Here is a 26,065-nt window from a genome sequence, read left to right as displayed (position 1 = left end):
TCGTTCTCCACCTGGAAGAGTCATAAACTAGTTCAAACCCCTTTATAAACCCTTCATCAACCCTTAACACGACTGGGACAGCTGCTGGTAATCCTGACGGAGCTCGTTCTCCACCCACCTGGAAGAGTCATAAACTAGTTCAAACCCCTTTATAAACCCTTCATAAACCCTTAACACGACTGGGACAGCTCCTGGTAATCCTGACAGAGCTCGTTTCCCACCTGGAAGAGTCATAAACTAGTTCAAACCCCTTTATAAACCCTTCATAAACCCTTAACACGACTGGGACAGCTCCTGGTAATCCTGACGGAACTCGTTCTCCACCTGGAAGAGTCATAAACTAGTTCAAACCCCTTTATAAACCCTTCATCAACCCTTAACACGACTGGGACAGCTCCTCGTACTCCTGACGGAACTCGTTCTCCACCTGGAAGAGTCATAAACTAGTTCAAACCCCTTTATAAACCCTTCATAAACCCTTAACACGACTGGGACAGCTCCTCGTACTCCTGACGGAACTCGTTCTCCACCTGGAAGAGTCATAAACTAGTCCAAACCCCTTTATAAACCCTTCATAAACCCTTAACACGACTGGGAGAGCTCCTGGTAATCCTGACGGAGCTCGTTCTCCACCTGGAAGAGTCATAAACTAGTTCAAACCCCTTTATAAACCCTTCATAAACCCTTAACACGACTGGGACAGCTGCTGGTAATCCTGACGGAGCTCGATCTCCACCTGGAAGAGTCATAAACTAGTTCAAACCCCTTTATAAACCCTTCATAAACGCTTAACACGACTGGGACAGCTCCTGGTAATCCTGACAGAGCTCGTTCTCCACCTGGAAGAGTCATAAACTAGTTCAAACCCCTTTATAAACCCTTCATAAACCCTTAACACGACTGGGACAGCTCCTGGTAATCCTGACGGAGCTCGTTCTCCACCTGGAAGAGTCATAAACTAGTTCAAACCCCTTTATAAACCCTTCATAAACCCTTAACACGACTGGGACAGCTCCTGGTAATCCTGACGGAGCTCGTTCTCCACCTGGAAGAGTCATAAACTAGTTCAAACCCCTTTATAAACCCTTCATCAACCCTTAACACGACTGGGACAGCTCCTGGTAATCCTGACAGAGCTCGTTCCCCACCTTGCTCAGTTCTTTCAGCTCCCAGCCCAGGCGGAAGGCAGTCAGGATGGGGTCTTCGCTGGACAGGGCAATGAGGGACGGGCTGGCTAGGGTCTTGTAGACATTGAGGCGGGAGCGGGAGTGGCGCAGGCTGTCCACCTCGGAGCTGGACACGCACGCCACGCAGTCACAGCGGATCTGGTGTGGCCGGGGGATGGTGACTTTGCGCTGGACCAGCAGTTTGATGATCTCGTAGTTGTTGGTGTGAGCTGCCAGCATGATGGGTGTGATGTCAGGGGTAAACTCTGAGAACTGGGTATCCATCATCAGGTTGGGCACCTGGAGAAGAGAACAGGGGGTTGGGGTGGAGAGGGATTAATGAGTGCGCCCAGGCAAGAGCATAACCTGTATAACTTACATAACATGTATATAACCAGGAGAACATATACATAACATGTATATAACCAGGAGAACATATACATAACATGTATATAACCAGGAGAACATATACATAACATGTATATAACCAGGAGAACATATACATAACATGTAACCATCATGCCAATTGGGCTACAGTAAGGACCTTGTAGGCCTAGGCTACTAGCTGAAATGTGCTCCTAAGGTCCACCTTACCTGTTTCTCTCCACTGGGCCTGCGGTGGGACAGCAGCAGTTCCACGGCGCCCACCACCTCCTTGCGGATGGCGTAGAGCAGCGCGTCGCCCACGTGCACGCCGTGGTTGAGCAGCAGCTCCATCACCTCCAGGTTTTCGTTCTCGATGGCGATGAGCAGAGCGCTGCGCCCCAGCGGGTCCAGGCAGTTCACGTTGATGTTGTAGTAGATCTCCGCCTCCTGCAGGGCCAGCTTCACCCCGGCATAGTCGCCCTTCTCCACCGCCGTCAGGTACGCCCGCTCCTCCACTGACAGCTCCGCTTCCGCCCGCACGATCTGCAGCGGGATGCGGTCGCGGTACGGTGAGTAGCTCGCCTTCTTGTAGTACAGCTGGGCCATGGGATTCATCATGTGCACACAGTCAGCGTCACTCACGACCTACTGGGAGATTGGAATCTGGGGGCAAACAAAAAACAGCATGGGTTCGTTTTGTTCTCCACATATTGCGGAGTAGGACAGTGCTGAAAGCCTAAAAGGCTTTGTATGGTCATACAGCATTTACTGTGATGTGGCCTCTGCAGAAGTCAAAGCAAATATAGATTTTGTGGTTCGCGGAGCAGCGCAGAGCTGTTGTGAAGGAAGTTGTCAAGGAAGTGAGTTTGTGTTTATACAGGACTTCCCGTCCTGACCTACTGTCAGCCAATCATGTCAATGCAGAGCTATACGGAGCCCTCCAGATTGTTACAAAATTTGAGAGTAGCACGGCCATGCGAATTCGGAGCACAATTTGGCCTCTGCGTGCCTCCGCGGGATCAGCGCGGTGCGCTACCCCCAAGCCTCCACTCCCTCTCCATGCGGTGCCATGAATATGGATGTGTGTGACTGGAGCTCCAGAGACTGCAGGCCCTGCGGGGCTGTGTGGGGCCACAGCGCTGGCTCTCCTCCCAACCATGGATGGGAGGGAATTTGGAGAAGGGGTGTCGAGGGGTGATGGGAGACCCCTCCTCCTGACCCCTCCTGTCTCAGCCTCCAGTATTTTTGCTGCAGTAGTTTATGTGTCAGGGGGCTAGGGTCAGTTTGTTATATCTGGAGTACTTCTCCTGTCTTATCTGGTGTCCTGTGTGAATTTAAGTATGCTCTCTCTAATTCTCTCTTTCTCTCTTTCTTTCTCTCTCTCGGAGGACCTGAGCCCTTGGACCATGCCTCAGGACTACCTGGCATGATGACTCCTTGCTGACCCCAGTCCACCTGGCCGTGCTGCTGCTCCAGTTTCAACTGTTCTGCCTGAGGCTATGGAATCCTGACCTGTTCACCGGACGTGCTACCTGTCCCAGAGCTATTATTTGACCATGCTGGTCATTTATGAACATTTTAACATCTTGGCCATGTTCTGTTATAATCTCCACCCGGCACAGCCAGAAGAGGACTGGCCACCCCTCATAGCCTGGTTCCTCTCTAGGTTTCTTCCTAGGTTTTGGTCTTTCTAGGGAGTTTTTCCTAGCCACCGTGCTTCAACACCTGCATTGCTTGCTGTTTGGGGTTTTAGGCTAGGTTTCTGTACAGCACTTTGAGATATCAGCTGATGTACGAAGGGCTATATAAATACATTTGGTTTGATTTGATTTGATAGGAGAGAAATTGACTTTAGAAGTGTGCTTGCTTTTCCCTCAGCCTGGTCTTGCATGAGTGAGCCCCCTGCTTCAGGGCCTCTGCGGGAGATATGGGTCCACTCCAAGCTGAGCCATGGCTGACAAAACACTCTTCCACTGTATTTTCTGCAGCGTGTGGATGGCTGGGTGGTTTAAGTGCTGCTGGTGGGAGCTTAATCTCTTGGGGACGGTGACGTTGGCAAGACTGTCACTACCTCAGGTACCTAGGGACCTGCTCAAATCACTTAGATTTGACAAACACAGTAAGGTGATTGGCCAGACCGGCCAGAGAGGGTGGATACGTCTGTACATAAGCCAAGCTTGTTAGCCCCTGATCCCTTGGTAATTGAACCAACCATTGACTTAATCAATACAACTGAGCCACCCTTTGAGGTGGCTGACATGCTGGTGTTGACTCTGTCCTGGTTACACCAGTATTACATTCCCTCAGGTATAATGGAGATTGGAACACTCCAAACACACAGAAAAATTATTGGCACGGAATCTCGACGAGGGATACTCAGTGGAACTTGTATGCTGGGAGTCGGGAAGCGAGTGAATAATTTAATAAACTAACAAACAAAAAACAAGAAACACAAGCAGCGTATAGACATGAAACAGAAGCCGAAACAATAATTCCTGGGGAAGGAACCAAAGGGAGTGACAGAAGGTAATCAGGGGAAGGTAATCAGGAAGGTGATGAAGTCCAGGTGAGTCTGAAGAGGCGCTGGTGCACGTAATGATGTTGACAGGTGTGTGTAATAATGAGCAGCCTGGTGACCTAGAGCCCCAGAGAGAGGGAGTATACGTGACAGTACCCCCTCCCTGATACGCAGCTCCATCTGCAGGACACCGACCAAATGGACCCCCGGAACCAGGAGCGGACCGGTCGCCTCTGCTGAGGCGCGGGAACCTGTCGATCCAGCTGAGGCACGGGAACCTGACGAGCCGGCTGAGGCATGGGAGCCTGCCGAGCCGGCTGAGGCATGGGAGCCTGCCGAGCTGGCTGAGGCATGAGAGCCTGCCGGGCTAGCTGAGGCATGGGAGCCTGACGAGCCGGCTGTTGCTCCAGCAGAGGCACACGGACGCGACGTCACCCCAGCAACACAAAAAACACTGATTCTCCCCTTTGGTGAGGCGTTATTCTGTAACGTGTACGCTGAGAGTCAGGAAGCAAGTACAGGGAGTGAATAATTGAAGACATAGATGAACATGGACAAGAACAAGAAACACGAGCAGCGCACAGACATGAAACAACGAAACAGAAACAATAATGCCTGGGGAAGGAACCAAAGGGAGTGACAGACATAGGGAAGGTAATCAAGGAAGTGATGAAGTCCAGGTGAGTTTGAAGAGGCGCTGGTGCGCGTAACGATGGTGACAGGTGTGCGTAATAATGAGCAGCCTGGTGACCTAGATTCCCAGAGAGAGGGAGTATACGTGACAGTTAGATTGTGTTTGCACCAATTCACCTTGGAAATGCATTCCTGCGTCAGCTGTAAATGAGGAGGAATATGTATATTGATAACTAATAAGACTGTCCCAGAACACCAACAACAACCTCCAATGTGTAATACAGCTATCATATCTAATACTAAGCATTATTATTATTCCTTTGTGATAAGCTTTGGTAGCATCGTTCCAACATGGCTGTTTAATATCTACTGTGCTCAAACGCTCATGCTGTTCCATATCTCTTCAACAGACCAGGGCTGGCAGCTGCAGCGCACAGAGTGCACAGTTTTTCAATGTGGGCAATATTTAGCATTAAATGTAGGTGAACCAAGCAAAGCCAACCTTATGCCCAGCACACATCCCCTATCTGTCTTTCTAACAGAGAGGACTAAAACTGGTCAAAGCAATTACATCAATCACCTCCTTTACAATCTCAATTCACATGCCTATGAAATATTAACTCTAAAGTCAATGATGTCTGTTGTCCCCCTCCATTATCAGATAGTTGTTCTAGAGCTGTTACAAATAACCAACAGAGTTACGCCTCTGGAGGGACTTCTGGGGTCACAGGTCCATGATTTATTCAACATTATTTACTGGAATGAGACAGGGTTACCGTGGTTTCTCCTCATACTCACAAATTCATACACATTTATAAACACTCATACACATTCATACAAACCCACACACAATCAAGGCCCACCAAGAGTGACCAAACCGTGCTCTGTGTTATTAAGGAAGCAAAGGTAACCTGCCTAAATGATTACCACCCCGTAGCACTTACGTCGGAAGCCATGAAGTGCTTTGAAAGGCATGGCTCACATCAACAGAATCATCCCGGATACCATAGACCCACTCCAATTTGCATACTGCCCCAACAGATCCACAGATGACACAATCTCAATCGCACTCCACACTGCTCTCTGCCACCTGGACAAAAGGAACACCTACATGAGAATGCTGTTCATTGACTACAGCTCAGCATTCAACACCATAGTGCCCACAAACCTCATCACTAAGCTAAGGACCCAGGGACTAAACACCTCCCTCTGCAACTGGATCCTGGAATTCCTGACAGGCTGCCCCCAGGTGGTAAGGGTAGGCAACAACACGCCTGCCACACTGATCCTGAACACTGGGGCCCCTCAAGGGTGCGTGCTTAGTCCCCTCCTGTACTCCCTGTTCACCCACGACTGCGTGGCCAAACACGACTCCAACACCATCATTAAGTTTGCTGACGACACAACAGTGGTAGGCCTAATTATCAACAACAATGAGACAGTCTATAAGGAGGAGTTCAGTGACCTGGAAGTGTGGTGCCAGGACAACAACCTCTCCCTTAACGTGAGCAAGACAAAGGAGCTGATTGTGGACTACAGGAAAAGGTGGGCTGAACAGGCCCCCATTAACGTAGACGGGGCTGTAGTGGAGCGGGTCGAGAGTTGGTACACATCACCAACAAACTATCATGGTCCAAACACACCAAGACAATCGTGTAGAGAGCACGACAACACCCTTTCCCCCTCATCCTGACCGGTTGCATCACCGCCAGGTATGGCAACTGCTCGGCATCTGACCGTAAGGCGCTACAGAGGGTAGTGCGTACGGCCCAGTAGATCACTGGTGCCAAGCTTCCTGCCATCCAGGACCTACAGTATATACCAGGCGGTGTTAGAGGAAGGCCCAAAACCTTGTCAAAGACTCCAGTCACCCAAGTCACAGAGTGTTCTCTCTGCTACCGCATGGCAAGGGGTACCGGAGCGCCAAGTCTAGGACCAAAAGGCTCCTTAACAGCTTCTACCCCCAAGCCAGAAGACACTGCTGAACAATTAATCAAATGGCCACCGGACTATTTACATTGAACCCCCCACCCTCCCCCATCTCTTGTTACACTGCTGCTACTCACTGTTTATTATCTATGCATAGTCCCTTCACACCTACCTACATGTACAAATTACCTCGACTAACCTGTACCCCTGCACATTGGTACCGGTACCCCCTGTATATAGCCTTGTTATTGTTATTTTATTGTGTTACTTTTTATAATTTTTTACTTTAGTTTATTGAGTAAATACTTTCTTAACTCTTTCTTGAACTGCATTGTTGTATTCGGCACATGTGACAAATAAAGTCTGAATTTATTTGATTTAATATGTTAACAAAACCCAAATCACTTGAACCTTTTCAAGTTACACATCCAGGTATTGTCTTCGCTTTAGAGGCTCCTGAGCATTCCTTTCAGCATCCATGACGCCTTCATCTCTAACCACAATCCCACAGGATGTCTGAATTATATAGCCTACCCTTCACTCCAATTATAGTGTTGAAGGCTAAATACAAGAGTTTGGCATTGTTAAAATAAACCTACTGTAAATGACTCCTTATTATCTAGTGTGTCATCTTACAGCATATTATTATAATAATAATTATTATATATGCTCCTGGTGTACTGTAACCTAATTAGTGTGGTGACCAGAGTGGTGAAGTGATGGGTGATATTAGGTTAAAGACTGTGAGGCATGGTGTTGATCATCCCTGTCCATGTGCTTCTCATTACTGTGTTGACTGATGCACAGACCACACATCTGCACCACACCACACTCCAATTACCACAAGACAAATAGCCTACAATGGAGTGGCTTCTCGGGAGTATATTTTTCTCTCTCAAGTGCATTTCAACCATAGAGTTAAATAAAGGACTCATCTTAGGAGCTACTTTAAATGTTAGGAGCCCTCAATGACAATGTCCATGCTAAAACAGGTTATATCCATCTACAGTCCTCTATCTATCTCTATGATTTCAACCAACAACAAGACTGAGGGCAGTGCTGCTTCAATCATGTTAAATATATATATATCTACCATTATCACTTCAATACTCTAAAACGGTGCTATCTAGAACCTAAAATGATTCTTTGGCTGTCCCCATGGGAGAACCCTTTGAAGAACCCTTTTTGTTCCAGTTAGAAATCTTTCCACAGAGGGTTCTACCTGGAACCAAAAAAACAGTTATCTTAAGAGGACAGCCGAAGAAACCCTTTGGAACCCTTTTTTAAAGTGTATTTCTATACAGAGACACCACAGTAACATAATGAAAATGACTTGATTGTTTATCAAAACCCGAAATGAGGATATTCTATTAACTGTGCAGGATGTGTAAATCAGGGGAGATTAAATACATGAGGAAGTACAATGGAACCAGATGTGGGTGCTCAGTAATGTCATGGTGAACACAACCGATTCGCTGCACTTCTGAAGTCTTGTGAGCTGCTAGAGTGGCCCTGCCCGCCTGTAGGTGAAGAGAACCACTGGAGAGGACTTGGATATTTCCGACTGATGTTTCATTGCTATGCCCAGCAATAGAAATGCACTCATTGATCAACTTGCATAAGAGTTGTCTCCTGACGTTCAGGATTCTCTGGTTAGGCTCATACCATCAGGGAATGGATACCTGGCACGTCATAAACCATCTGCCATAGAACAAACACACTGGAGATGTGGAAGGCTGGAGCATCCTCCCTGCTCCAGTACAGTATAGAGCTGTAGGGAGGCTGGAGTATCCTCCCTGCTCCAGTACAGTATAGAGGTGTAGGGAGGCTGGAGTATCCTCCCTGCTCCAGTACAGTATAGAGGTGTAGGGAGGCTGGAGCATCCTCCCTGCTCCAGTACAGTATAGAGGTGTAGGGAGGCTGGAGTATCCTCCCTGCTCCAGTACAGTATAGAGGTGTAGGGAGGCTGGAGCATCCTCCCTGCTCCAGTACAGTATAGAGGTGTAGGGATGCTGGAGCATCCTCCCTGCTCCAGTACAGTATAGAGGTGTAGGGAGGCTGGAGTATCCTCCCTGCTCCAGTACAGTATAGAGGTGTAGGGAGGCTGGAGTATCCTCCCTGATCCAGTACAGTATAGAGGTGTAGGGAGGCTGGAGCATCCTCCCTGCTCCAGTACAGTATAGAGGTGTAGGGAGGCTGGAGTATCCTCCCTGCTCCAGTACAGTATAGAGGTGTAGGGAGACTGGAGTATCCTCCCTGCTCCAGTACAGTATAGAGGTGTAGGGAGGCTGGAGTATCCTCCCTGCTCCAGTACAGTATAGAGGTGTAGGGAGGCTGGAGTATCCTCCCTGCTCCAGTACAGTATAGAGGTGTAGGGAGGCTGGAGCATCCTCCCTGCTCCAGTACAGTATAGAGGTGTAGGGGAGGCTGGAGTATCCTCCCTGCTCCAGTACAGTATAGAGGTGTGGGAGACTGGAGTATCCTCCCTGCTCCAGTACAGTATAGAGGTGTAGGGAGGCTGGAGCATCCTCCCTGCTCCAGTACAGTATAGAGGTGTAGGGAGGCTGGAGCATCCTCCCTGCTCCAGTACATTATAGAGGTGTAGGGAGGCTGGAGTATCCTCCCTGCTCCAGTATAGTATAGAGGTGTAGAGAGGCTGGAGTATCCTCCCTGCTCCAGTACAGTATAAAGGTGTAGGGAGGCTGGAGCATCCTCCCTGCTCCAGTACAGTATAGAGGTGTAGGGAGGCTGGAGCATCCTCCCTGCTCCAGTACAGTATAGAGGTGTAGGGAGGCTGGAGCATCCTCCCTGCTCCAGTACAGTATAGAGGTGTAGGGAGGCTGGAGTATCCTCCCTGCTCCAGTACAGTATAGAGGTGTAGGGAGGCTGGAGTATCCTCCCTGCTCCAGTACAGTATAGAGGTGTAGGGAGGCTGGAGCATCCTCCCTGCTCCAGTACAGTATAGAGGTGTAGGGAGGCTGGAGTATCCTCCCTGCTCCAGTACAGTATAGAGGTGTAGGGAGACTGGAGTATCCTCCCTGCTCCAGTACAGTATAGAGGTGTAGGGAGGCTGGAGTATCCTCCCTGCTCCAGTACAGTATAGAGGTGTAGGGAGGCTGGAGTATCCTCCCTGCTCCAGTACAGTATAGAGGTGTAGGGAGGCTGGAGCATCCTCCCTGCTCCAGTACAGTATAGAGGTGTAGGGAGGCTGGAGTATCCTCCCTGCTCCAGTACAGTATAGAGGTGTAGGAGACTGGAGTATCCTCCCTGCTCCAGTACAGTATAGAGGTGTAGGGAGGCTGGAGCATCCTCCTGCTCCAGTACAGTATAGAGGTGTAGGGAGGCTGGAGCATCCTCCCTGCTCCAGTACATTATAGAGGTGTAGGGAGGCTGGAGTATCCTCCCTGCTCCAGTATAGTATAGAGGTGTAGAGAGGCTGGAGTATCCTCCCTGCTCCAGTACAGTATAAAGGTGTAGGGAGGCTGGAGCATCCTCCCTGCTCCAGTACAGTATAGAGGTGTAGGGAGGCTGGAGCATCCTCCCTGCTCCAGTACATTATAGAGTTGTAGGGAGGCTGGAGTATCCTCCCTGCTCCAGTATAGTATAGAGGTGTAGGGAGGCTGGAGTATCCTCCCTGCTCCAGTACAGTATAGAGGTGTAGGGAGGCTGGAGTATCCTCCCTGCTCCAGTATAGTATAGAGGTGTAGGGAGGCTGGAGTATCCTCCCTGCTCCAGTATAGTATAGAGGTGTAGGGAGGCTGGAGTATCCTCACTGCTCCAGTATAGTATAGAGGTGTAGGGAGGCTGGAGTATCCTCCCTGCTCCAGTACAGTATAGAGGTGTAGGGAGGCTGGAGTATCCTCCCTGCTCCAGTACAGTATAGAGGTGTAGGGAGGCTGGAGCATCCTCCCTGCTCCAGTACAGTATAGAGGTGTAGGGAGGCTGGAATATCCTCCCTGCTCCAGTACAGTATAGAGGTGTAGGGAGGCTGGAGTATCCTCCCTGCTCCAGTACAGTATAGAGGTGTAGGGAGGCTGGAGTATCCTCCCTGCTCCAGTACAGTATAGAGGTGTAGGGAGGCTGGAGTATCCTCCCTGCTCCAGTACAGTATAGAGGTGTAGGGAGGCTGGAGCATCCTCCCTGCTCCAGTACAGTATAGAGGTGTAGGGAGGCTGGAGCATCCTCCCTGCTCCAGTACATTATAGAGGTGTAGGGAGGCTGGAGTATCCTCCCTGCTCCAGTACAGTATAGAGGTGTAGGGAGGATGGAGCATCCTCCCTGCTCCAGTACAGTATAGAGGTGTAGAGAGGCTGGAGTGGTGTAGAGAGGCTGGAGTATCCTCCCTGCTCCAGTACAGTATAAAGGTGTAGGGAGGCTGGAGAATCCTCCCTGCTCCAGTACAGTATAGAGGTGTAGGGAGGCTGGAGCATCCTCCCTGCTCCAGTACATTATAGAGGTGTAGGGAGGCTGGAGTATCCTCCCTGCTCCAGTACAGTATAGAGGTGTAGGGAGGCTGGAGTATCCTCCCTGCTCCAGTACAGTATAGAGGTGTAGGGAGGCTGGAGTATCATCCCTGCTCCAGTACAGTATAGAGATGTAGGGAGGCTGGAGTATCCTCCCTGCTCCAGTACAGTATAGAGGTGTAGGGAGGCTGGAGTATCCTCCCTGCTCCAGTACAGTATAGAGGTGTAGGGAGGCTGGAGCATCCTCCCTGCTCCAGTACAGTATAGAGGTGTAGGGAGGCTGGAGTATCCTCCCTGCTCCAGTACAGTATAGAGGTGTAGGGAGACTGGAGTATCCTCCCTGCTCCAGTACAGTATAGAGGTGTAGGGAGGCTGGAGTATCCTCCCTGCTCCAGTACAGTATAAAGGTGTAGGGAGGCTGGAGTATCCTCCCTGCTCCAGTACAGTATAGAGGTGTAGGGAGGCTGGAGCATCCTCCCTGCTCCAGTACAGTATAGAGGTGTAGGGAGGCTGGAGTATCCTCCCTGCTCCAGTACAGTATAGAGGTGTAGGGAGACTGGAGTATCCTCCCTGCTCCAGTACAGTATAGAGGTGTAGGGAGGCTGGAGCATCCTCCCTGCTCCAGTACAGTATAGAGGTGTAGGGAGGCTGGAGCATCCTCCCTGCTCCAGTACATTATAGAGGTGTAGGGAGGCTGGAGTATCCTCCCTGCTCCAGTATAGTATAGAGGTGTAGAGAGGCTGGAGTATCCTCCCTGCTCCAGTACAGTATAAAGGTGTAGGGAGGCTGGAGCATCCTCCCTGCTCCAGTACAGTATAGAGGTGTAGGGAGGCTGGAGCATCCTCCCTGCTCCAGTACATTATAGAGTTGTAGGGAGGCTGGAGTATCCTCCCTGCTCCAGTACAGTATAGAGGTGTAGGGAGGCTGGAGTATCCTCCCTGCTCCAGTATAGTATAGAGGTGTAGGGAGGCTGGAGTATCCTCCCTGCTCCAGTACAGTATAGAGGTGTAGGGAGGCTGGAGTATCCTCCCTGCTCCAGTATAGTATAGAGGTGTAGGGAGGCTGGAGTATCCTCCCTGCTCCAGTACAGTATAGAGGTGTAGGGAGGCTGGAGTATCCTCCCTGCTCCAGTACAGTATAGAGGTGTAGGGAGGCTGGAGTATCCTCCCTGCTCCAGTATAGTATAGAGGTGTAGGGAGGCTGGAGTATCCTCCCTGCTCCAGTATAGTATAGAGGTGTAGGGAGGCTGGAGTATCCTCACTGCTCCAGTATAGTATAGAGGTGTAGGGAGGCTGGAGTATCCTCCCTGCTCCAGTACAGTATAGAGGTGTAGGGAGGCTGGAGTATCCTCCCTGCTCCAGTACAGTATAGAGGTGTAGGGAGGCTGGAGCATCCTCCCTGCTCCAGTACAGTATAGAGGTGTAGGGAGGCTGGAATATCCTCCCTGCTCCAGTACAGTATAGAGGTGTAGGGAGGCTGGAGTATCCTCCCTGCTCCAGTACAGTATAGAGGTGTAGGGAGGCTGGAGTATCCTCCCTGCTCCAGTACAGTATAGAGGTGTAGGGAGGCTGGAGTATCCTCCCTGCTCCAGTACAGTATAGAGGTGTAGGGAGGCTGGAGCATCCTCCCTGCTCCAGTACAGTATAGAGGTGTAGGGAGGCTGGAGCATCCTCCTGCTCCAGTACATTATAGAGGTGTAGGGAGGCTGGAGTATCCTCCCTGCTCCAGTACAGTATAGAGGTGTAGGGAGGCTGGAGCATCCTCCCTGCTCCAGTACAGTATAGAGGTGTAGAGAGGCTGGAGTATCCTCCCTGCTCCAGTACAGTATAAAGGTGTAGGGAGGCTGGAGCATCCTCCCTGCTCCAGTACAGTATAGAGGTGTATGGAGGCTGGAGCATCCTCCCTGCTCCAGTACATTATAGAGGTGTAGGGAGGCTGGAGTATCCTCCCTGCTCCAGTACAGTATAGAGGTGTAGGGAGGCTGGAGTATCCTCCCTGCTCCAGTACAGTATAGAGGTGTAGGGAGGCTGGAGTATCATCCTGCTCCAGTACAGTATAGAGCTGTGGGAGGCTGGAGGCTCCAGTAGTATAGAGGTGTAGGGAGGCTGGAGTATCCTCCTGCTCCAGTACAGTATAGAGGTGTAGGGAGGCTGGAGCATCCTCCCTGCTCCAGTACAGTATAGAGGTGTAGGGAGGCTGGAGCATCCTCCCTGCTCCAGTATAGTATAGAGGTGTAGGGAGGCTGGAGCATCCTCCCTGCTCCAGTACAGTATAGAGGTGTAGGGAGGCTGGAGTATCCTCCTGCTCCAGTATAGTATAGAGGTGCTCCAGTACAGTAGAGAGGCTGGAGTATCCTCCCTGCTCCAGTACAGTATAGAGGTGTAGGGAGGCTGGAGCATCCTCCCTGCTCCAGTACAGTATAGAGGTGTAGGGAGGCTGGAGCATCCTCCCTGCTCCAGTATAGTATAGAGGTGTAGGGAGGCTGGAGTATCCTCCTGCTCCAGTACAGTATAGGGTGTAGGGAGGCTGGAGTATCCTCCCTGCTCCAGTACAGTATAGAGGTGTAGGGAGGCTGGAGTGGATCCTCCCTGCTCCAGTACAGTATAGAGGTGTAGGGAGGCTGGAGTATCCTCCCTGCTCCAGGGAGGCTGGAGCATCCTCCTGCTCCAGTACAGTATAGAGGTGTAGGGAGGCTGGAGCATCCTCCCTGCTCCAGTACATTATAGAGGTGTAGGGAGGCTGGAGTATCCTCCCTGCTCCAGTACAGTATAGAGGTGTAGGGAGGCTGGAGCATCCTCCCTGCTCCAGTACAGTATAGAGGTGTAGAGAGGCTGGAGTATCCTCCCTGCTCCAGTACAGTATAAAGGTGTAGGGAGGCTGGAGCATCCTCCCTGCTCCAGTACAGTATAGAGGTGTAGGGAGGCTGGAGCATCCTCCTGCTCCAGTACATTATAGAGGTGTAGGGAGGCTGGAGTGGATCCTCCCTGCTCCAGTACAGTATAGAGGTGTAGGGAGGCTGGAGTATCCTCCCTGCTCCAGTACAGTATAGAGGTGTAGGGAGGCTGGAGTATCATCCCTGCTCCAGTACAGTATAGAGCTGCTCCAGTACAGTAGGGAGGCTGGAGTATCCTCCCTGCTCCAGTACAGTATAGAGGTGTAGGGAGGCTGGAGTATCCTCCCTGCTCCAGTACAGTATAGAGGTGTAGGGAGGCTGGAGCATCCTCCCTGCTCCAGTACAGTATAGAGGTGTAGGGAGGCTGGAGTATCCTCCCTGCTCCAGTACAGTATAGAGGTGTAGGGAGACTGGAGTATCCTCCCTGCTCCAGTACAGTATAGAGGTGTAGGGAGGCTGGAGTATCCTCCCTGCTCCAGTACAGTATAGAGGTGTAGGGAGGCTGGAGTATCCTCCCTGCTCCAGTACAGTATAGAGGTGTAGGGAGGCTGGAGTATCCTCCCTGCTCCAGTACAGTATAGAGGTGTAGGGAGGCTGGAGTATCCTCCCTGCTCCAGTACAGTATAGAGGTGTAGGGAGGCTGGAGTATCCTCCCTGCTCCAGTACAGTATAGAGGTGTAGGGAGGCTGGAGCATCCTCCCTGCTCCAGTACAGTATAGAGGTGTAGGGAGGCTGGAGCATCCTCCCTGCTCCAGTACAGTATAGAGGTGTAGGGAGGCTGGAGCATCCTCCCTGCTCCAGTACAGTATAGAGGTGTAGGGAGGCTGGAGTATCCTCCCTGCTCCAGTACAGTATAGAGGTGTAGGGAGGCTGGAGTATCCTCCCTGCTCCAGTACAGTATAGAGGTGTAGGAGGCTGGAGTATCCTCCCTGCTCCAGTACAGTATAGAGGTGTAGGGAGGCTGGAGTATCCTCCCTGCTCCAGTATAGTATAGAGGTGTAGGGGCTGGAGGCTGTATAGAGGTGTAGGGAGGCTGGTATCCTCCCTGCTCCAGTATAGTATAGAGGTGTAGGGAGGCTGGAGTATCCTCCTGCTCCAGTATAGTATAGAGGTGTAGGGAGGCTGGAGTATCCTCCTGCTCCAGTATAGTATAGAGGTGTAGCTCCAGTATAGTATAGGGGAGGCTGGAGTATCCTCCTGCTCCAGTACAGTATAGAGGTGTAGGGAGGCTGGAGCATCCTCCCTGCTCCAGTACAGTATAGAGGTGTAGGGAGGCTGGAATCCCTCCCTGCTCCAGTACAGTATAGAGGTGTAGGGAGGCTGGAGTATCCTCCCTGCTCCAGTACAGTATAGAGGTGTAGGGAGGCTGGAGTATCCTCCCTGCTCCAGTACAGTATAGAGGTGTAGGGAGGCTGGAGTATCCTCCCTGCTCCAGTACAGTATAGAGGTGTAGGGAGGCTGGAGCATCCTCCCTGCTCCAGTACAGTATAGAGGTGTAGGGAGGCTGGAGCATCCTCCCTGCTCCAGTACAGTATAGAGGTGTAGGGAGGCTGGAGCATCCTCCCTGCTCCAGTACATTATAGAGGTGTAGGGAGGCTGGAGTATCCTCCCTGCTCCAGTACAGTATAGAGGTGTAGGGAGGCTGGAGCATCCTCCCTGCTCCAGTACAGTATAGAGGTGTAGAGAGGCTGGAGTATCCTCCCTGCTCCAGTACAGTATAAAGGTGTAGGGAGGCTGGAGCATCCTCCCTGCTCCAGTACAGTATAGAGGTGTAGGGAGGCTGGAGCATCCTCCCTGCTCCAGTACATTATAGAGGTGTAGGGAGGCTGGAGTATCCTCCCTGCTCCAGTACAGTATAGAGGTGTAGGGAGGCTGGAGTATCCTCCCTGCTCCAGTACAGTATAGAGCTGTAGGGATGCTGGAGTATCCTCCCTGCTCCAGTACAGTATAGAGGTGTAGGGAGGCTGGAGCATCCTCCCTGCTCCAGTATAGTATAGAGGTGTAGGGAGGCTGGAGTATCCTCCCTGCTCCAGTACAGTATAGAGGTGTAGGGAGGCTGGAATATCCTCCCTGCTCCAGTACAGTATAGAGGTGTAGGGAGTTAATAAGAATGTTAAAAACAGTATAATTAAAACTAATGAATGGTACTGCCTTCAAATGTGTTCAATTGTGCCAATAGATGGTCTGCCATTTGATGAGTCAGACTTCTGGCTCTATCACTATGGTGAGAACTATACATCTGGAAGAAAATGAGGTACTGTGTCCCTAGTGGCATTAAGACTGTACTACTGTACAAACCTCCAAACAACATTCATTTAAGAAATTGCATTGTGTCAGTTCAGGTTTAAGGGAGTCCTATATGTGTCAGATGAAGTACCACAATTCAATTCAGCAGGCTGAACGTGCTTTTAATCCTGAAACAGACACAGAGAATTTATCCACCCAGGAAATGCTAATAGGAGGCAAGATGCTTGTTTACTGCATAACAGACATGATGGGAAGGAGGAAAGAGAGAGAGAGAGAGAGAGAGAGAGAGAAGGAGAGGAGAGAGAGAGATGAGAGATGAGAGAGAGAGAAAGCGAGAGAGGAGAGTGACAGAAAGAGAGAGAGGAGAGACAGAGAGAACGAAGGAGGGAGGGAGGGAGGGAGGAGGGAGGGAGGGAGGGAGGGAGAAGGAGCGAAGGAGGAATCCACCAGAAGCACCATGAGAAATGTAAATCTTCCGCTCAACTGTGTGTGACTCGTCCACACTTCCTACCCCTGAGATATTGTTTCTCACAGCCCGTCAACTGGGTTAGGCACAAAGCTCAACAATGACTCTAATTATTATCACAACAATGCTAATACTCCTCCTCAGAGAGATGAGTTATTCCAAACATTACTTTCTTTACTCGTCACCCACTGTTGGGTTCGTTTTCCACCCACGTTACAGTGAACTCGGTGTGTGCATCCAACGCGGACAGAGAATTATGACTAGGGTTGCAAAGGGAAGGTATATTATTGGAAATTTGAGGAAGTTTACCAGTAAACAACCAGAATGTTAGTATCTTTTAAGGATTTTATGTGATCTATATCTAGTGGCCCTGTTGGGTACTTCAGATTATCAAAGGTGTCGGTAATTATCTCTGGCCCCCTCTATGGCCTTATCACATATAATATATATGGAATAATTAAATCAGACGATTTTAGACGAAATTAAACATAGAATGACAAAGTTTTAAATCATTGTTCTAAATATATACAACAGGTGGGTCTAATCCTGAATGCTGATTGGTTAAAAGCCCATTCCAGCTGATAAATGCAGATGTTCCATTTGACTGTAAATACAGGGCAGTTCTAAATGTATACAACAGGTGGGTCTAATCCTGAATGCTGATTGGTTAAAAGCCCATTCCAGCTGATAAATGCAGATGTTCCATTTGACTGTAAATACAGGGCAGTTCTAAATATATACAACAGGTGGGTCTAATCCTGAATGCTGATTGGTTAAAAGCCCATTCCAGCTGATAAATGCAGATGTTCCATTTGACTGTAAATACAGGGCAGTTCTAAATGTATACAACAGGTGGGTCTAATCCTGAATGCTGATTGGTTAAAAGCCCATTCCAGCTGATAAATGCAGATGTTCCATTTGACTGTAAATACAGGGCAGTTCTAAATGTATACAACAGGTGGGTCTAATCCTGAATGCTGATTGGTTAAAAGCCCATTCCAGCTGATAAATGCAGATGTTCCATTTGACTGTAAATACAGGGCAGTTCTAAATGTATACAACAGGTGGGTCTAACCCTGAATGGTGATTGGTTATAAGCCCATTCCAGCTGATAAATGCAGATGTTCCATTTGACTGTAAATACAGGGCAGTTCTAAATATATACAACAGGTGGGTCTAATCCTGAATGCTGATTGGTTAAAAGCCCATTCCAGCTGATAAATGCAGATGTTCCATTTGACTGTAAATACAGGGCAGTTCTAAATGTATACAACAGGTGGGTCTAATCCTGAATGCTGATTGGTTAAAAGCCCATTCCAGCTGATAAATGCAGATGTTCCATTTGACTGTAAATACAGGGCAGTTCTAAATGTATACAACAGGTGGGTCTAATCCTGAATGCTGATTGGTTAAAAGCCCATTCCAGCTGATAAATGCAGATGTTCCATTTGACTGTAAATACAGGGCAGTTCTAAATGTATACAACAGGTGGGTCTAATCCTGAATGCTGATTGGTTATAAACCCATTCCAGCTGATAAATGCAGATGTTCCATTTGACTGTAAATACAGGGCAGTTCTAAATGTATACAACAGGTGGGTCTAATCCTGAATGCTGATTGGTTAAAAGCCCATTCCAGCTGATAAATGCAGATGTTCCATTTGACTGTAAATACAGGGCCGTTCTAAATGTATACAACAGGTGGGTCTAATCCTGAATGCTGATTGGTTAAAAGCCCATTCCAGCTGATAAATGCAGATGTTCCATTTGACTGTAAATACAGGGCAGTTCTAAATGTATACAACAGGTGGGTCTAATCCTGAATGCTGATTGGTTAAAAGCCCATTCCAGCTGATAAATGCAGATGTTCCATTTGACTGTAAATACAGGGCAGTTCTAAATGTATACAACAGGTGGGTCTAATCCTGAATGCTGATTGGTTATAAGCCCATTCCAGCTGATAAATGCAGATGTTCCATTTGACTGTAAATACAGGGCAGTTCTAAATGTATACAACAGGTGGGTCTAATCCTGAATGCTGATTGGTTAAAAGCCCATTCCAGCTGATAAATGCAGATGTTCCATTTGACTGTAAATACAGGGCAGTTCTAAATGTATACAACAGGTGGGTCTAATCCTGAATGCTGATTGGTTAAAAGCCCATTCCAGCTGATAAATGCAGATGTTCCATTTGACTGTAAATACAGTCCCATCACCATTGGTGTTAAATCCCTTGTGGAAAAACCACTTGAATTTCAAATGTGAACATATAAAAAAACTTTCTTTAATGTGATCATGTGATCTTGTGTGAAGTTAATGTAACAACATGTAAAGCAACATGAACATAACATGAAACTACACACACGAAAACAAAAAAACAGCTTGACGCCAGAAACAGGTTTTCATATTTCATGTGAAATCATCTGATTTTCCACATGTGAAATCATTCGTTTTTTGTAACGGATATGACGGTTCCAGTATGAAATGTTAATATTTCGGCATCAAACTGGTGGCACTGGTGGCATTTGGGAAAAAGGTCAATTACACAGGTAATTGAAAATAATGCCATTGTTGATTACATGCTTTTTTACTTCATTTGGCTATTTTGTCTTGAACCATATGATATAAACTAACAAAGTTACGATAGATTTCCATAGATTTTCTGTTAATTACCTAAATTACTGAAGATTCCGGTAACTTTGGTAAATTACTGGTAGCTTTGCAACCCTAATTATGACAAAGGGCAGATTCCTAGAAGCACTAAAGGAGCCTGAATATTTGATTCCTCCTGCACTACCTACTGTATTCACAGCAAGGAACTAACTACAGTACATGGCGTAATCATTGGTTTTAACACATGGGTTAGTTAGAGGGTAGGTTCAAACATAGTCTCAGGTGTGGAACCACAGGTGTGATTTCAAAGCACACCTGAGACACGCAGATGGAGAGACTGCTGCCTTGGGGAAATGTAACGTCCATCTGGACAATGCAGCACGTCTATGTGATGTGGTTTCTGACATGTAACAGATGTAGATACTATATATATATATGTGGAAATGTGGAAAAAGTCAACGGGTCTGAATACCTTCCAAATGCACTGTATAAAACACACAGAGTGCAAAGCTGTCATCAAGACAAGGGGTGGTTATTTAAAGGAATCTCCAATATGACATATTTTTGATTTGTTTAACAGTTTTTTGGGTTACTACATGATTCCATGTGTGTTATTTCATAGTTTTGATGTCTTCACTATTATTCTACAATGTATGGAAAAAATAAATAAAGAAGAACCCTTGAATGAGTATGTGTTCTAAAACTTTTGACTGGTAGTGTATATATATATATATACACAGTGTATTCGGAAAGTAATCAGACACAATGACTTTAACCACATTTTGTTACGTTACAGCCTTATTCTTAAATTGATTAAACATTTTTTTCCTCATCAATCTACACACAATACCCCATAATGAGAAAGCAAAAACAAGGTTTTAGAATTTTTTGCAAATGTATTAAAAATAAAAAACTTAAATATTACATTTACATAATTATTCAGACTCTTAACTCTTTGTTGAAGCACCACTGGCAGCGATTACAGCCTTGAGACTTCTTGGGTATAACCCTAGAAGCACACCTGTATTTGGGGAGTTTCTCCTACTCTTCTCTGCAGATCCTCTCAAGCTCTGTCAGGTTGGACGAGGAGCATTGCTGCAGAGCTATTTTCAGGTCTCTCCAGAGATGTTCGATCGGGTTCAAGTCCGGACTCTGGCTGGGCCACTCAAGGACATTCAGAGACTTGCGTTGTCTTGGCTGTGTGCTTTGGGTCGTTGTTCTGTTGGAAGGTGAACCTTCACCCGAATCTGAGGTCCTGAATGCTCTGGAGCAGGTTTTCATCAAGGAACTCTCTGTACCTTGCTCCGTTCATCTTTCCCTCAAACCTGACTGGACTCCCAGACCCTGCCGCTGGAAAACATACCCACGCCATGATGCTGTCACCACCATGCTTCACCATAGGGATGGTGCCAGGTTTCCTCCAGACATGGAACTCTGGAGCTCTGTCAGAGTGACCACTGGGTTCTTGGTCACCTCCCTGACCAAGGCCCTTCTCCCCCGATTCCTCAGTTTGGCCGGACATGCAGCTCTAGGAAGAGTCTTGGTGGTTCCAAAATTCTTCATTTTAAGCATGTGTTCTTGGGGACCTTCAATGCTGCAGAAATGTTTTGGTACCCTTCCCCAGATCTGTGCCTCGAAACAATCCTGTCTTGGAGCTCGATGGACAATTCCTTCAACCTCATGGCTTGGTTTTTGCTCTAAAATGCACTGTCAACTGTGGTACCTTATATAGACAGGTGTATGCCTTTCCAAATCATGTCCAATCAAGTTGAAGAAACATCTCAAGGATGATCAATGGAAACAGGATGTCTGAGCTCAAGTCTCATAGCAAAGGGTCTGAATACGTATGTAGATAAGGTATTTCCTTTTTTATATATACATTTCCAAAAATTGTGTGTGTGTGTGTGTGTGTGTGTGTGTGTGTGTGTGTGTGTGTGTGTGTGTGTGTGTGTGTGTGTGTGTGTGTGTGTGTAAATTACTTAATTTTGTTGTATTTGGCATTGCGGTACATTGCTATCGTTCAAGCTGAATTTAGATAACTGAGCACAGACATCAATTCAACGTCTATTCCACATTGATTCAAAGTAATATATTTTTTTAAAGACATGTAAACAATGTTGATTCAAACAGTGTGTGCCCAGTGGGTTGTATCTGTTTGGAGAACTTGGAACATATGTCTAATGACTGTACGACAGGAGGAGGAGGAGGAGGAAGAAGAGATTAAGAGGAAGGAAATTATGTGTGATTGTTTGTTTAGTGCTGTGTGCGGTGAGATTAGATTAGATTAGGGCTGTTGACTTGCTAAGAACACAGGAGCACACCTCTTACAGTAGTTTGATTGAATATGTGCATTAGAAATGAGGAAGAGAGTTCTTTCAAATCAAATTAAAATGTATTTGTCACATGCTCCAAATACAACAAGTGTAGACCTTACTATGAAATGCTTACTTACAAGCCCTTAACCAACCGTGCAGTTCAAGAAGAGTTGAGAAAATATTTACCAAATAAACACCGCCCATTATATAGGTCCTGGATTGCAGGAAGCTTGGCCCAAGTGATGCACTGGGCCGTATGCACTACCCTCTGTAGCGCCTTAAGGTCAGATGCCAAGCAGTTGCCATACCAGGCGGTGATGCAACCGGTCAGGATGCTCTCGATGGTGCAGCTGTAGAACTTTTTGAGGATCTGGGGACCATGCCAAGTCTTTACAGTCTCCTGAGGGAGAAAAGGTTTTATCGTGCCCTCGTCACGACTGTCTTGGTGTGTTTGGACCATGATAGATTTTTGGGCGATGTGGACACCAAGGAACTTGAAACTCTCGACCCGCTCCACTACAGCCCGCTTGCTGTTAATGGGGATCTGTTCGGCCCACCTTTTCCTGTGTCCACGATCAGCTCCTTTGTCTTGCTCACATTGAGGGAGAGGTTGTTGTCCTGGCACCACACTGCCAGGTCTCTGACCTCCTCCATACAGTCTCATCATTGTTGGTGATCAGGCCTACTACTGTTGTGTCGTCAGCAAACTTAATGAGGGTGTTGGAGTTGTGTTTGGCCACACAGTCGTGCATGAACAGGAAGTACAGGAGGGGACTAAGCACACACCCCTGAGGGGCCCCAGTGTTGAGAATCAGAATAGAAAAAGTGTTGTTGCCTACCCTTACCACCTGGGGGTGGCCAGTCAGGAATTCCAGGATCCAGTTGCAGAGGGAGGTGTTTAGTCCCTGGGTCCTTAGCTTAGTGATGAGCTTTGTGGCCACTGTGGTGTTGAACGCTGAGCTGTAGTCAATGAACAGAATTCTCACATAGGTGTTCCTTTTGTCCAGGTGGGAAAGGGCATTGTGGAATGCGATTGAGGTTGCGTCATCTGTGGATCTGTTGGGGCAGTATTCGAATTGGATTGATTCTAGGGTATCTGGGAGGATGCTGTTGATGTGAGCCATGACCAGCCTTTCAAAGCACTTCATGGCTTCCGACGTGAGTGCTACGGGGCGATAATCATTTAGGCAGGTTACCTTTGCTTCCTTGGGCACAGGGACTCTGCTGGTCTGCTTGAAACATGTAGGTATTACAGACTCAGTCAGGAAGAGGTCTGTCCTTTCGTATCTATCTTACAAATCATACGCAGGAAGAAGCATTGGCGTGGTATTAACTTGCAGGTCCAATTGTTTAATTGTGTTTCAGTCCTTTTAAAAGGTCGAGGACAAGTCATGTTGAAGTGCTTAGAAGGGTCCATGTCTCTGTTAAAATAAGCACAAAGTGCCAAAGCCTGGCTAAACACATGCTTTAAAACCCTCTCTACACAATGTGGTGTTATTGTCTGTGGTAAGAGAGGTTTACTGGTAAACTACAGTAGATGACGCCCCGTGTTTTTATCTCAGCATTAATAAGGGATGTATCAATAACTCATGATTGATGATTTCCACAGAGATAAACAATCTATTTCAACTAGAATGACAGCCCATTTTCCTCTTTTCTGCATTAATGATGGATTTAGATAGCCCTTTCCTGCAGTCGAAAGACCAAATCACCCCCTAGTGGCCTCATGGGGGGGAATGTAGTAATATTTTTCATAATTTCATAATTTATAAACATGCTTTTTTTAACAGCCGAAAATCTGGTGTTTCTATGTCAAACGGTTCTGTTATATTTCAGTCTTCTGTGTATATAAAGTGTAATGTTGAGGTTCAAACTCAAAATGTAATACATTTCAACTCCATATCTGACATGATACCGGTGTCTTCTTTATTTATATAAACCCGTAACCATGTATTGTAGGTGTATACTTTTGTTTCAAAGTAGATTTGTTTAAGATTACCAAGAAACCCACTGCAGTAATTTAACACAGCTGATTGATCTCCTGCAGATTAAATATGTACACTGAGCCACCATTTCCAGTGTGTCAGAAAGGGAAAGACAAACACTAGTCCAATCATTCACCCTGGAATCTGAATCATACTTAGTCTGACTATGGAGATGCAATGTTTACACATGGATTGAAAAGATAATGAGCAACTTACCTGATGCAGATTTTCTACATTCTCTATTTCTTTGTGTTTCCCTACCAGTCTGTCCCTTTTCTGATTACTTCTAGATCATTTTTTTTATGGTGATTGGGTGGTCCTGTTAGAATTGGTGGGATTCTTATCCAATCCTCATGGTCGGTGGCTGTGGCTCCAAGAGACGTCTCTCAGCTCCCACCATGGAGCAGAGAACTCGAATCGGGAACAGGGAAGGCTGATTACCCAGAATCTCCATCCCTATACTCCTCCCCACTGCGGGGTAAAATAACAAGAGCACCACTGATAATCCAGGAGGTTTTCTCTAGCATCAGATAAGAGACTGATAAATGGCTGGGTATCTTCTCTCTCTCTGTAAGAAGGGGTGTCTGTGGTGTTCTAGCTCTGTTCTGTTATCCTGCGCTCGTCTCACCCCACACAGGTTGCAGTGCTCTGCTCACTCCTCCCTGATTGGTGTAGCGGCAGGGCCGGGGGCTCGCCGTGCGTTTGCCGCGGTTGTCATGGTGTCGAGCGGAGTGTGGTCACAGCGGCAGCTGCGGCAGATGCCCTTCTCCAACCCCTCTCGGTCTCTGTCAAAACTGCCAGCTCCTCCCCTCCTGTCTGTCTGTCTGTCTGTCTGTCCTTACATCAGACTCCCCTCTTTGGCGCTTTGCTTTCTCACTCTTTTTTCTCACGCTCGTCTTTCTCAACCCTCCCTCCCTCCTCGTCTATCTGTCTCCCCTCCTTATCACTCCTACACCAGCCTCCTCTCCCCCACTCATTCATCTTCAGTATCTGCTTGTATAGGGGCTGTTGATGTCAGCTCTTCTCTCTCTGCTCCCTAAATTGCAGGTGAAATTAGTCATCCGAGGCTAATCAAGGATCAAGGGATTTTACATGGCTTTACCCATTCCTGCCTGTCGCCACCAATCCTACAGAGTTTAGTCTATAATTCTGCAGTTGCATGCAGAATCAATACATGAACCTGTAATGTTGGCTACCTTGTGTTGCATCTAACCAGACTGTAATTGTGCTACCCTAATTGTGTTAATTGAATGGAGCCCCATGTATTCTGGTGACTCTCCATATGTGATCCAGACCCATTGTGGGGATAAATGAAGAACCTTTGAAATGACAATAGGAGAGAGGATATGTGCCAGCGATGTGCTCAGCCTCATGGAAAGCAAGACAGGCGAGCAGAGAGTGAGGGGATCATTGATTCACTGTGGTGTTCGTTTTCCCCAGTCAGATGACATTACCTATACAGGAATTGCTGGCTTGTGGCACTGCAGACGACACACACAGCAGACGACACACACAGCAGATCTAACTACTCACTATGCCCATTTACTAGAAACAATAACAGGCCAACTTAGATTCGGTGTGTCACTGGCATACCAATATCATTCTGAAAAACATGCCCGGTCTTTAATAAGAATGCAAATGTAGCGCCAGCAGGTATTCACAAGATGAAAAGATCTGAGTATGTCCCACACTGCTTCTGTTCAACAAAAAGGAATTCTTTTTTTTTGTTCTTCGAAAGACTCTATCCAAATCCCCTGATTGATTACCCATGTTAACGAGTACCATCGAACATCTGTATCACATAGGGATGATTTGATAGCCTAAATCCTGCTCAGACAATCTCCCTGGTTAGTCTGCAATCCAGTCAACCACACCTAATCTATAGAGTGATTCATTTAATTACTTGATGAATTTAGAAAATTCTGTAATTATAAATTGGCCATGTGGGTTATTCATCAAGATGCAGCCTGGACTGTGGCTAAAACCCTCTTCCCCATAGTGCTGTTTCCTCATCTCTGCTCCTTTGATGGCTTGTGGGTCTTGACATCCATAATGTAGACGATGGGTCTGTTCTCTCATTTATTCCTGCTGAAATAAATCCTGCATGATGTGGCTTTCCATGTTTCTCTTCATTTGTCTGAGGCAGGAAAGAATTGTCTCAGTAAACAAAGAGAGATGGGGGGGGGGTAGCTTGGTCTTGGTTATTCAGGTTTGATTATTAGATTGTTATTTAAATTAGGCAAAAGACATGGCTCTATATATCGTCAGGAAAAACATCTGAATAAAGGTATTTAAATAACCAAAGGAAATATTTGGTTCACGAAACAGAAAGGGGACGACAAACAGAAGAGAGATAGAGAGAGATGCTCAATTCTGAGAGGGTGGGGACAAGAGATCATACTGACACATTTGGCATATGCTGTCATGGGTGCACAGAAGCTCTCCCTCGCTCTCTCTCGTCTACACTGGTTT

At 47.5% G+C, this 26,065-nt stretch overlaps 1 protein-coding gene across 1 annotated transcript in view; it reads right to left on the bottom strand.

Moving 5' to 3' along the window:
- Positions 1 to 2,184, bottom strand: part of LOC115126941 (short transient receptor potential channel 5) — a 58,690-nt gene extending 56,506 nt beyond the window's left edge. Inside the window, exons 1-2 of the mRNA XM_065004903.1 lie at positions 1,761 to 2,184; positions 1,149 to 1,466 (exon numbers count right to left, since the gene is read on the bottom strand). Of these exons, the coding sequence (XP_064860975.1) occupies positions 1,149 to 1,466; positions 1,761 to 2,150 (708 nt within the window). The 5' untranslated portion in view covers positions 2,151 to 2,184. The remainder of the gene's footprint in view (positions 1 to 1,148; positions 1,467 to 1,760) is intronic.
- Between the last annotated feature and the right edge of the window lie 23,881 nt (positions 2,185 to 26,065).

The sequence above is a fragment of the Oncorhynchus nerka genome, linkage group LG19 (assembly GCF_034236695.1).
Source record: "Oncorhynchus nerka isolate Pitt River linkage group LG19, Oner_Uvic_2.0, whole genome shotgun sequence".
NCBI classification, from domain to species: domain Eukaryota; kingdom Metazoa; phylum Chordata; class Actinopteri; order Salmoniformes; family Salmonidae; genus Oncorhynchus; species Oncorhynchus nerka.
This window is presented reverse-complemented; position numbering and strand designations above follow the sequence as displayed.